Below are 13,574 nucleotides of genomic sequence, written 5' to 3'. Positions count from 1 at the left end.
CCAAATCTCTGACCAAATCATTCAATTCGGACTGTGTTATCAGATGTGGATCGCCTGATGAGCACGATTCAAAATCCGGGTCAATGTCACTGTCAGTACCCTGCATTGTAGTTTCTTCATCTGGTTCGTCTAAGGTCCAATCCTCTGGTGGTTTCGGAATTGGAAGACTGTCGTCATGTGGCATGGGTCTCATTGCTGAAGGCAGATTAGGATATTCAATTGACTTCTTGTTTTTGGCAGAGAAACCAGACACATTAGTCAAACAGAAGTAACAGTCCGTCACATGGTCTTTCTGTTCTCGCCATATCATCGGAACAGCAAACGGCATCGTCTTTCGAGTGCCTCTGAGCCAGGCTCTCAGACTGACACCACATGTGAGGCGCCCATTCCTTGTCTTGATCACCAATTTTGCAGCGGAAATACAGATGATCCAATGTCTCTGAGGCATAAGTGTATATTTGCCACAGATATAGCAGAATGTATCGCGGCTGTTATGACATTGATGAGACATATCACCCAACACCAAAACGTCTATAGCATCAAGCTTACTTACTGTTATATTGCTACAGATACTATACATTACTATACTTATACTATACATACACACTATCTATACTAACCAAATGAGCAGGATCGGTGTATGCAAGCCACCTTTATAGCATGCTGAGAGAGTGCCAAGCTCGTTCAGACCTGCCCAGGATGTCAACTTCCACAGAACAGCTTCCAACCTGGCCTGATTCAAAGTCAAAAAAAAGTCAAAGTGAACTTTATTGTCATCTCAACCATATACAAGTATACAGATAGACGAAATTGTGAAGCTCAGGGTCCACAGTGTAACAACATGATGTGCAAATAATAATTTAAAAATAGAATTAAAATCTAAATTAAAATTAAAATTTAAAATTTAAATTAAAATTAAAACACAAACAAGACAAGACATTGCGCAAAGACAAGACAAAGACAAAGAAGTAACAGCAATATTGATGTGTAAGATATGTAATATAATAAATCTATAATAATAAAAGGCAAAGTCCTCACTGACTGACTCACTCACTCACTCACTGACTGACTCATCACTAATTCTCCAACTTCCCGTGTAGGTGGAAGGCTGAAATTTGGCAGGCTCATTCCTTACAGCTTACTTACAAAAGTTAGGCAGGTTTCATTTCGAAATTCAAAGCGTAATGGTCATAACTGGAACATATTTTTGTCCATACACTGTAATGGAGGAGGCGGAGTCACGTATCGCGTCATCACGCCTCCTACGTAATCACGTGAACTAAAAACAAGGAAGACATTTACAGCACGAGTCACACGCGGGAACGAAGGTAAATTACGTTAATTTTTGACTGTCTTTTAATACTGTGTGAGCATACATATTAACACATGTGCAATTAAACGTGTGCATTTACGGGGTGATTTCTCAGGCTTAAAAGCTCACCTTTTATCAAACGCGGGAAGAAAGGTAACTGACGTTGTTCACTGTCTTTTAATACTGTGTAACCATACATATTAACACATGTCCAATTAAACGTGTGCATTTACGGGGTGATTTCTCAGGCTTAAAAGCTCGCCTTTTTAGTAAAAGGTTAATGCAAAACTATTTTCAATCAGTTTATTGAAACGCTCCCGTTAAGGATTGCAATAACATATTCGCGAGATAAAAGAACGAAGTAGGGGGAAATGGAGGAACAGCCGCAAACAGCGAAGAGCAAAAAATTAATTAAACAATTCAGAACGGAGCGAGTTAAGCATACAAGCATGTTCATAAGGGAAACAAAGCACGGTGTAAAACGTAAGTTTAAATTAAGTTAATAGAAACGCTCCCGCTGCGGATTGCAATAACATATTCGCGAGATAAAAGTTTAATGAGAAGACACGAGGTATAAACGAAGCACACGCCGTGGCGCAACGTTAGGGGCAACAGTTTCAACCATTCTATGATCTGCTTCTCGCAACTGAAAGACGGCACATGGCGGATGTTAGCCGACTTGCTGACCGCAACGTTAGGGGCTTCAACTATGGCGCTGACGCCATATCTCAGTGCCAACACTTTGCAGACTGTACTTAAAAGACACGCCCTCCTCACTGGACAGTTAAAAAACACCAATCAAACTAACGATGACATCAAGTATTACCCAATCAAAAGTAGGAAAGGAGGCATCTTCATAAAATGCGTGTGGGATGATTTGCATGAGACGCTGCTTTAAAAAAAAAATTATAAAAAAAATACGGGATAAATCCCGTCCAGTATTGATTCAAAACGGGACGCGCACGATTCCGTATTTTAAAGGACGGGTGGCAACCCTACAGTGCCAGGTAACCACCCATACAATCAGATTGTGATTCAGACTAGGAATGCAATGAATGTAATTACCCCGATCTACATACAAGGCGAAAGTCTTGCAACATTCAAAGATGATGGTTTGGGATAATTTGTACTTATTAAGTACAACATTGAACATAAAAGAGCTTATGAAGCCTTGAACCGAAAAAAGCAAGATCTTAGAGATCGTAAAAAAAAAAAGGAGGTAATGTCGTTTTACTCACTGTAGATTTTACTCAAACATTACCAGTTATTCCACGAGGGAGACCAGCAGATGAACTCAACGCGTGTTTAAAATCCATGCTTCTCCCACTGTCGGTTATATGTCGCGTGTTCTCGGGTAGGTACACCAAAAAATGTATACATTTAAGCATGTAATGGGCAAAGAAAAAATGAGGTATACCCGAAGGCACTGCAGTAGTACTCAATGTAACTTTACTTCTTAAATGTTAATGTTTTACTGTTTAATAATTTATATGCTTCTTATATATTGTTCAAATTCTTTTATGAAAATACCAGTGACAGTGCAATGCACGATAACATGGAGTGAATACACCATACGCATCTGCCCACAGCCGCCCTGGTGTGCGCAGATAGGAGTTGATTCTAAAATAAAATAAACATAAAAAGAGTAATACATTCATCACCCATAAAGCGGATAGCAGACGTGACGTATTATATGTGTACCACATTTCAAGTCAATACGTGAAATGGTTTGCAAGCTACATGTGATTTAAAATCCTGGACAGACCAACGAAAAGCCACGGTAGCAAATTATTGAAGAAGATTTTACTGTTTAATAATTTATATTTATATGAAATGTGCTTCTTATATATTACTTCATATTCTCATATGATAATGATGTTAATGTTGTTTATATTGATTTCTATGTTATTGTAAGTGCATCTATGTGTGTATATGTATGTATGTATATATATATATATATATATATAAAAAAAATATATATATAAAAAATATATGTGTATATGTATATATAATATATCTGTATATGTGTGTATATGTGTGTGTATATGTATATATATATGACAGCAACACTCATAACAATGACAACACAATTACATTGACAATCATGTTACGTTATTTTTAAAATGTTTCCTTTACTTTTTCATAACCTCTTTAACACACTACTTCTCCGCTGCGAAGCGCGGGTATTTTGCTAGTAAATAATAAATAACAGATATAGATAATACAGAAATTATCAGTGTATGAAAATAGTTGTTTAAGACGTGTAAACAATGACAGGTCAGAATGTTTCACATCAGAAGGATAACAAGAGTGTCAAAATACTTAAAGGTCAGTAGGAGTTTTTCAGTTCTTTTCTACCTGCACACTCGTCTTTGCAGGACAGTGGCTTGCATGTATAAAAGTTCTGTTTTTAGAGGTGGTTGAGGCCGTGTGGAAGGTCCCATGGGGCAGCCTGGTGTTAAGGAGTCTAACAGCGTGGGGGTAAAAACTCTCCTGCAGCCTGGCAGATCTGGCTTTGATGCTGCAGTATCTTCTCTTGGATGGCAGACGTGTGAAAAGTCCATGTGAGGGGTGTAAGGGGTCCTGCACAATGCTGCAGGCCTTGCAGATACAGTGTTTGTAAACTATGTCCTGTAGTGAAGGGAGGGGCACCCCAATAATGTTCTCTGCTGTCTTCACTACTTTGCAGGCGCTTGCGGTCGGATATGTTGCAGTTGCCATACCAGACAGTGATACAGCTGGTCAGAACACTCTCAATGGTGCCTCTGTAGAACATGGTCAGGATAGAAGGGGGAAGACTTGCTCGCTTCAGCCACCTCATGAAGTGTAGTCTCTGCTGGGCTTTCTTGATTAGTGATGAGGTGTTATGTGTCCACGTAAGTTCCTCAGTTATGTGCACACTGAGGAACTTGGTACTCCTAACAGTCTCCACATCAAAACCGTTGATGCTGAGTGGGATGTGGGCAGGACGTGATTTTCTGAAGTCCACGATTATCTCTTTTGTCTTGTCGACATTGAGAGATAGATTGTTGTCTTCACACCATGCGGACAGCCGTTCCACCTTATCTCTGTATGTTCTTTCATCATCCCTGCTTATCAGTCCCAGCACCATCATATCATCCGCAAACTTGATGATGTGGTTGGTGTTGTGCATGGCTGTGCAGTCGTGAGTCAGTGGGGTGAACAGCAGTGGACTAAGCACGCAGCCCTGCGGTGCTCCAGTGCTCAGTGTGATGATGCTGGAAGTGTTGCAGCCCATCCGAACTGACTGGGGCCTCTCTGTCAAGAAGTCCAGGATCCAATTGCAGAGGGAGGTGTTCAGACCCAACCTGCTCAATTTTACAACCAGCTTTTTAGGGATGATTGTGTTGAAGGCAGAGCTAAAGTCTATGAATAGCATCCTGACATATGTGTCTTTTTTATCCAGATGTGTCAGGGAGAGGTGAAGGGCAGAGCATATGGCATCCTCAGTTGACCTGTTTGAGCGGTATGCAAACTAAAGAGGGTCAAGGGAGGCAGGGAGATTAGTCTTTATGTGTGACATGACTAACCTTTCGAAACACTTCATTATGATTGGCGTGAGTGCAACTGATCGGTAGTCATTTAGGCATGTCACTGATCACTTCTTCGGCACTGGTATGATCATGGTCGACTTGAAGCATGCTGGGACTGACGACTGGCTCAGAGATGTGTTGAAGATGTCTGTGAGGACACCAGCCAGTTGACTGGCACATTCTTTGAGCACACAACCAGGTATGTTGTCAGGTCTTGCGTGGATTGACTCTGGATAGAGTCCTCTTCACGTCATTTATGGAGAGACATAGTGCCTCGTCAGTGGAGGGAGGTGTTGCTTTTCTCGCAGGCTCTTTGTTCTGCGCCTCAAACCGTGCGAAGAAGTTGTTCAGCTCATCCGGAAGGGAGGCATCATCATCGCTGCTATGTAGGTTGGGCTTGTAGTTTGTAATTGTCTGAACGCCCTGCCACATACGACGTGTGTCTCTGGTGCGGCTGAATTGTTTGTTGATCCTCTGCGCGTATGCCCACTTAGCTCTCCTTATAGCGCGAGACAGGTTGGCTCTGGTCATCCTGAGGACGGCCTTGTCTCCAGATCTGAAGGCTGCATTTCTGATCTTGAGCAACTTGTACACTTCTCTTGTCATTCAGGGCTTTTAGTTGGCTCTTGTGGTAACATCCTTGGTAACAGTAACATCCTCTATGCATTTGGAGATATAGCCAGTCACAGAGTCTGTGTACTTCTCCAGATTGATGGAGTCACCATCCATAGCAGCCTCTCTGAAAATGTCCCAGTCTGTCATTTCGAAGCAGTCTTGGAGAGCTGAAACCACACCATCCTGCCACACTCTGATGCTCTTGTGGGCTGGTCTAGTGCACTTCAGCAGGGACTTGTATGCAGGGACCATAAAAATGTTGATATGATCTGAACAACCGAGGTGGGGGTGGGATAGGGCTTTGTAGGCATCAGGAGCACTCTTGTAAACATTGTCCAGACAGCTTCCCCCTCTAGTAGCAAAGTTCACATTCTTGTAGAATTTTGGGAGAAATTACTTCAAATTGGCATGATTGAAGTCTCCAGCAATGATGAAAAATGCCTCGGGGTGCGTCGTTTGCAGTTTGCTGATGATTTCGTAGAGTTCCGCTAGCGCCTGGTTAGCATTTGCGCTAGGCGGGAGATAGACAGAAACCACCAGTACGCAACTGTATTCCCTCGGCAGGTATAAAGGCTGACACCTTACTGATAAAACCTCTATCAGCGGGGAGCAGTGTCGCGCAACTGAGGCAGCATTCGTACACCACTCTCTGTTCACATAAACACACAGTCCCCCCCCCCCCCCCTGCGAGCCCCCCCCCCACGGGTCTTACCGAACAAAGAGGCGTCTCTGTCCGCTCGGAAGATGGTCAGTCCGTCTAGTTGGATGGCCGAGTCTGCAATGTTTTCCTGTAGCCATGTCTCAGTGAAAATAAAGATGCAACAGTCTCTCATTTCCCACTGCTTGGCCCGCTGCAACTTTATATAATCCAGCTTGTTGTCCAGCGATCGGACGTTCGCAAGCAGAATACACGGTATCGCAGGTCTGGTTGGGTTAGTTTTTAGCCTTGTGCTAACACCTCCGCGTTTGCCTCGTTTCTGCTTCCAATCGCTGTGCTTGCGTTTTCGCCAGCTCATCTTCTCAGGCTGCCGAAGTAAGGAAAGGCTGCGGAGCATCTCTGTCACCTCACTGGATATTTCGGCACAGTTTCTTTGGAAATCGAGCAGGATTTGCCACTCGTAAATGTATGTCTGCGTACTACTATCACTTAAATCTACTTTTATACTTATACTAGTTGACAAAGACGAACAAAGATTAACACTAAACACCGCGGACTCAGGAGCTCTGTAAGCCGCAGCCTGCACGGGTGCCACCATCTTCCCCATCTTCCATCTTCCCCATCATTCCATGCCTGGACATGCCCAGGCTGCACAAACCGTTGTTGATAAGTCACTTATGGGAGCGAAAATGTTTGGATACAAATATAAGAAAAAATCATTACAAAACTGAAACGGTATGTGATGGGTAAATTTCAAGAAGCAAAAACTTTGTTGTGCAGTGTTATCTGCACATTCCCTGTCCAGTTCAAGGGCAGGGAATGTGCAGGTAACAGTGGGGTCTGTGTTTATCCTGACAACACTGGATTCAAGACAGAAATCAACTTTTGTTGTGCTAGGTTTTCAAAGGCCACAAACTTGTTGATTTTTTTGACAATTAACCTAAAACTTATCCTACTGAGATGTTAGAAGAAGAAAAGAGTACCAACAGAAGAACCCAGTCTGACACTAGCAGAGCATGCAAACTTCATGCAACTTGTGGCCAGGCCAGGTTCAAACTATATAAAACTGTAGAACATAGTATATTGCAAATTTTGATTGCTTCAGCTTGTTCCTCATGTAATCTTTTTCAGACCTTTGCTGACAGAGCACTCCAAGGCTTCTCCTCTGTCATTCCCATCCTTGTTGCTGCTTCCTGTTTGGGATCTTTGATGGGAGGCTGGTTCACTACTCCTAGGTAAAATGTTTGTTTTCAAACCATCACTTTTTACTTGAAGTGGCAGAGGTGTAATGTAAGGACGTGAGCTTGATGTTTACATCTATTTACAGCTTCAAAGGGGTAAGATGATTCCACAACTTTTAACTGAAGGCATATTATTTCCATGATTTTAAATAGGATTTACTGGGTTATGAAACTGATGAAGATGTGTGCAGAATACCACAGATTTGCTCTTAGCGGTGTGCAGGTTTAGTAGAACTTAATGTGTACAGCTGTAAAAGAATAGTTTTAGTCTCATAAACAGAAAAGTGCAGTAGCATGAAATTGTCTGCATTTAGGTAATGTGACTTTGTAAAGCACCAAAAAGCCTTGATTCTCTTGTTTTTAAATACCTGTTTAGAAAACACAACTAATGCTTTATTGAGACAAGTGGAGCCCCTCTTTTACTAGTGTCTCCGTCATACTTCTGCATAATAGTAGTTACCTAATTGTCATATGTTTAGCCAGATAGTCTGTCACCATTAAACTCTTTTGGTCAAAATATAGTTAGTGTCTTGCATCTTCCTAACTTTAGCCAATTGTGTTTATCTAGTTCCATGATCAGAATTTGTTTAAGTAAGGTTTACTGTAAATATAGTGCAAAGACTCAAATTCCTATATATATTTCACACTAAATGTAATATCAAATAAAATAGAAAATGTCATTCAATGAATGCAGTACATAGAAATATACTGTACATAGAATTAAAAAGCTTTTAATCTTTGAGATCCTATAATTTTTGCCCTCTTTCAATGTACTAATAGATATGAAAGACTTAGAGTAAACAAGTGTCATGTCAGATAAATTAATATGAGGTTAATCAAGGCTAAAGCCAGTTGACAACAAGAAAGGAAAAAAGGAATGTTAAAATCACATTAAATACACATCATAGCGGGTCATTAATGATTTTGAAAAGGCATAGCGAAATTATATGTAATGTTGGCCTCCCAGTCCCGCCTCATTGTCCTCTAACTTACTGTAGTACAGTATTGTACATGAAATTGTAAAGTCATTTGATGGTCTCATGTTGGCTCTGTCACCATTTTTTCCATTGTCTCCCTTCCACTATTGAACAACCTTGGTCAATGTATAAATGACACCACTTTCTAAGACAGGACCATGAAAAATTAAACAAAAGGAAAAGCCTAATACCTGCCAATCACAATAATTATCACTATTTTTGGGAAACCTGTGTCCCATGTGATCTAGTGGTTATGAGTTTTTCAGCTAAATGGATCAAATCTGAATTCAGATATACAAAATAGGTATATTGACTTAAAAGTCTTTGCTGTTTCTATTGCCCCCCCTTTTACTCATGGATACAAAATGCTGTGTTTGAATGACGTACCCAGTCAATGTATGTGTTGAGTCTGTATGTTCTGCACCATATCTGTGTTGGTTTCCTTCCTATACTATGGTTTTCTTCCCACATGCCAACAACATTAATATTAAGTTAATTGAAGATTCAAAATTCACTTTCTATTGGTGTGTGCATGGATGAGCCTTCCAATGAAAACGTGCCCTGTCCAATATTGGATTCCCAACTTGCAAATGAGGACTGTTTAGCAAGTTTTAGAATGTATCTGGAGATATAACGGCATCTTAGCCATTAGGCAACCAAATGAACCTCACTGACTCAGTGGCTTGTCAAATTTCTTATGCCCCAAATCATATGAGCAGCAGCTTGAATATGAGTACACAATACTAAAATAAGGAGTGCTGACACCAAACTCTCAGTCCTTGTTGTGTTAAGTGTGACTGCAGAGTTTGGAAGCTCTTTAAACAATAGACACCGAGTTCACTACTTTGGCCAAATTAAACATTGTCTAAAAAGATCTCTGTGTAAACATTGTATTCAATGTATTCATAAAGATAATGGGACACCAGCACCCCTATTGTTTTTTAATATGTAGGAAAAGTTCAGTGTATTTGATAAAGCCATGTCAGGGATGTGGATCTAAAAAACAAAGGGAAACCACACTGGAACAATAGCACTGCTTTGATGCTGGGTGCCCCCAGTTTGCAAAACCGAGCAGAGAAATTGCGTACGTCAAGGATTAAGTGAAAATATGCATTGCCTTAGGCCAATGTTAGTTTTTATACATCGAGATATGAGCGTGGAAACGAGCGTATGCAACATTTTTGTGCGTATTCACCGTTTATACAGGCCCCTGGTCTGCCACAGCAGTGAGCCCGAGTCGCTGGTGTTCCTATAATCTGAAGATAGTAGGTAAAGCAGGACATTTACAGTGTTGCAGCTCCTATCTTGTGTCCTTGAGTGCTGAAGTAACAGCTTCTATTTTCAATGAAGTGTTGAGACTGTAGCTGCCTTCTCTGTATCACAGGGATTTGGAGATTCTATTCAATGGCTGCTAAGGCATACTTTACATAGGAGTACATTAAATATATAAATATCTATCTATGAACTTTTTGAATTTGTAGCCTGTCCGCTCAACCCTTCAATCAATTCTAAATTATTTCAAGTGTATGAATCTGCAACTACACATAAACATTACTGAAAGAGCGATAGTACAAAGATGACTGGACTTCACCACTCCGCATGCCCACAGCAGGTCTGGAATAGAAGCATCTGAACTGCAGCCTGTCAGTGACAGGACAAAATAAATGGCACAGCAGAAGAAACTGAGGAGTATGGGTGATTCAGGATGATAGTTGAGATGAATAATGAGAGACAGGAGGAAAACATTGCTAGCTAGAGCAGTGAGTGATACCATAGGTGCTTGCAATTTTCTTGTTTTGATGACGTCTCTGGGACCTTAAAAAAAGTGTGATGAGACTACATTGCATTAACAAAGTAAGGTGTTCCTGCATCCACAAAAAATCTACCTGGTGTCCTGTGTGGTTCCTTTAAAGGTTGCTACAATGCAATATTAAAAATGCTCTTGGCATTACAATCAAGTAAGATTTCAGGTTCTGAGTTGTAGCAACATAATCTTTTTGACAAACATGGTACAATTTACATAACATAAGGCAGCATTCCCAAACGATCTGAATTCAATTCAGGGTCTTGGAGAGCTGTAGTTTGAAGAGGCATCTCTTGGCAGAAGGCAAGAACCTACTGTAGACAGGGTTCTAGGTCATCCAAGGGCCCACTCTTCTAACCATACATTAGATACAGAAGGTTTAAAGAAATAAGCAAGAAATGGGGGCATTGTTTTAATCTTTTATTTATGTGTATTTTAATAACTTTTGGTTTCAACATTTATTTTATATCCTTTTATTTTCTAGTCATTGTAAATGGCATGGGAGCATATTCCTGTTTCAGTAGTAAACCATTTAATAATCGAAGGAGCCTTGAATATAGTGTCAATGTAATACAGGGCCAACTCAAAACACACACACGCACACACACATACACACACACACTGACTTATAATGGACCAATTCATGGTTACTGTTTGATTTAGCATATGTGTCTTTTGCACTTGAGAGCAAAACTGGAGTACCCCATGGAAAACCTAACTGGCATACATTGCAGCACTCAGTTTTTTATAGGTAAATTATTAAGGTTTTCTTAAATTGTTTTTTTTACAAACTAACTATTAAAGAAGAAGGTTGATTCATTAATATTTCAGTTGAAATATAAAAACTGCGGCATTTTTTTTAGGATACTGCTAATATTTTTTTGCATAGGTATATCTATTCGTCCCTGCTGTTTTCACAGTTGTGTGCTTTTTCATTGTGGGAATGTCCCTCTACTCTGATTCAGTCAACACAGGCATCAGTTTTGCCCTCACACTGACTGGTGTCCCAGTTTATTTTCTTCTGGTTCAAAATCAGAGACTGCCCTTATGCTTCATCAGAGCTTTTTGTAAGTGGCCAACAAGGCTTATTCTTGTACTAGAAATTCTGGTGCCAACTTCAGTATTTCAAAATTTCATTCAAATCCTGGTACATCAATAAAAATCACACAGTACTTACCAAAAATTGTGTGTTAGACATGTTTGAGTTTGTGACAGCCTAATAGAATGTCATAAATAAGGACCATTGTGTAATAGGCAGTATAGTGGTATGGATTTAGTACTGCTGCCACACTACTTTGAGTGCACTGCTTGAATTTGTCACCCAGTAAGAGTGTGTGGCATTGACATGTTCCTCCTATGTTGACATGAGAACTTTTGTTTCATCCTACATTGCAAAACAATTTATGTTAAGTAGTTTTTATTGACAGAGTGTGAGTGTGCATGTGTGGTAAATTGTCGTTTGTTGATTTTTGAAATTTGTTTGATGGTGACATCCTTTGACAAATATTTTCCTGGAAATTCTATTTGTGGCAGACTTAGCCTTTTTTTCCCAGCACCCCATGATACTTTGTGAGCCCAGTGTGACATCACAATGCTGCAGGAGTCATGCTCAGAACTTTCATGCATTTAATCACCTCTGCCCATTTTATATAGCTGCCCAGTTTGCTTTATGCATGAGTGATGTTACCACCTGCGCACTACTCCAGATAGAATTGCATGTGTTTAAAAAGAAATACAAACAAAAAAACTTGTAATGTTTTCTTTTGAGGGGTATATTAGCTGACCATAATACAAATATTATAAGTACCCCTGTCAAATGCATAATGTTGATCCCACCACTAGGATCTATCACTGTAGCCTTTTTTGGAGTGTTCTCTTGCCCTCACCTCTGATTGACCTAGCTGAGAAATAATTAGGTTACCAGCCCCCAGCCGTTGAATAGAGCAAACATGCATGCTGGGAAGCAGGCTTTCATAAATATGAATCTTTATGAATTATTAAAATAGCTAATGGCATAAAAAAAGGAAAATATTGTATGCTTATGTGTACTGTACAACCTGGTAGTGTTAGATGTTTACTTTTCCAAGTGGTTCATTTCTTGCTTTAAGTGTCAACAGTAAGACAGAGCCTTCTTGAGTTGACTTTGCTCCTCCTACTTTCTTCTGTGTGATCAGCTCTTTTACTGCCTTTATTAAGCTAATCTGTGCGTGATGTGCTCCTCCTGTCTACATTTTAAAACTGTTTCCTGTCTCCAGAAAGTCTTTTTAGAGCTCATACATGTCTACCATAAGAGGCAACAGGCTATAGCCAGGCATACTTGTGTAACTAAGAAATGGAGGTTATAAAAAGTGCACTTGTGCTTTGTAGTAGATGAATTTCTTAATCTTTTATTGCCAAAAAGCATTGCAAAGTTGTAATTCTAAATTTCTACACCTACAGTGTCACAGAGCTTTTTATAATTTCCCTTTAAACTAATTATCAAAATATTCAGGTAACGCTTCAGCAAATACAAAAGCATTAAAAAATAAGGTACATTTTGTAGTGGCCAAGTAATATGCTAAGCTGCTTTAGTACAGAAAAAAATAAAGTGACTTTAAAAGTACATTTTACAAATGTTGTAAGAAAAGCTTTATAGAGCTCTGTAAGAAAAGCTCTGCCACTTCCTCCAACAGTATTTTTAAATAATGTTATAAGAAACACTTAACGGATAGTGTTGCTAATCTCTAAACAAAAAGTTTGTTGGAAACTGTGCATATTACCTGTTTTTCTAGATGTGTTCATGAATATTTACAGACTGTTTTTCTAGATGTGTTCATGAATATTTACAGATAAAAGTCCGGTTTAATAGTTTTTACTTTAAGCAGTTCTTAATCAGACTCTTTGGAGGAATGGCCTTTCACTTCTGTTGATAAGTTTGACATGTTGATTTTATTATTTTACAGACACCCTTACTATGAAGCTGCAGATTCTCTTGGAAGGTGCAGACCTTCCAGGAGGTGCAGACCTACTAAATCTTGGGCTGATCAAAGCTTTTACTGCAAAACTTAATTCTGCTTTATAGAATACTGTACGTGTACAAAACATGCCATTAGATATTTTAACCTGAAACACAATATCTTATGGGTTAAAGACCATCACTGTGAACAGCATTTATCTAAATAGGTCTGTTTCACTATTGATGTGAGGCTTTGCCGTTTAGGAAGTGACATAATGTACCGTTTTTTGCTTCAAGTAAAACATATTAAAAATATTAGGTCAAAATTATTTAAAGTGACATTTGATATGATGGTAAAGTTGATGAAATTATCACCATATAACAGTTCAAAAACATAGTGAAAAATCAGACACAGGTACAGGAGATATGTTTCTGAACACAAAGACTTCACGTGTGCACTCAGCCAGCTCTAAAATAA

At 39.6% G+C, this 13,574-nt stretch overlaps 1 protein-coding gene across 1 annotated transcript in view; it reads left to right on the top strand.

The window, feature by feature from the left end:
• Positions 1-13,222, top strand: part of LOC127526862 (cystine/glutamate transporter-like) — a 193,879-nt gene extending 180,657 nt beyond the window's left edge. The window contains exons 11-12 of the mRNA XM_051924033.1: positions 11,051-11,228; positions 13,104-13,222. Coding sequence (XP_051779993.1) covers positions 11,051-11,228; positions 13,104-13,222 — 297 coding nt within the window. The remainder of the gene's footprint in view (positions 1-11,050; positions 11,229-13,103) is intronic.
• Positions 13,223-13,574: the final 352 nt, after the last annotated feature.

The sequence above is a fragment of the Erpetoichthys calabaricus genome, chromosome 1 (genome assembly GCF_900747795.2).
Source record: "Erpetoichthys calabaricus chromosome 1, fErpCal1.3, whole genome shotgun sequence".
NCBI classification, from domain to species: Eukaryota; Metazoa; Chordata; class Cladistia; order Polypteriformes; family Polypteridae; genus Erpetoichthys; species Erpetoichthys calabaricus.
The sequence above is the reverse complement of the archived record's forward strand: the minus strand, read 5'-3'. Positions and strand labels throughout refer to the sequence as shown.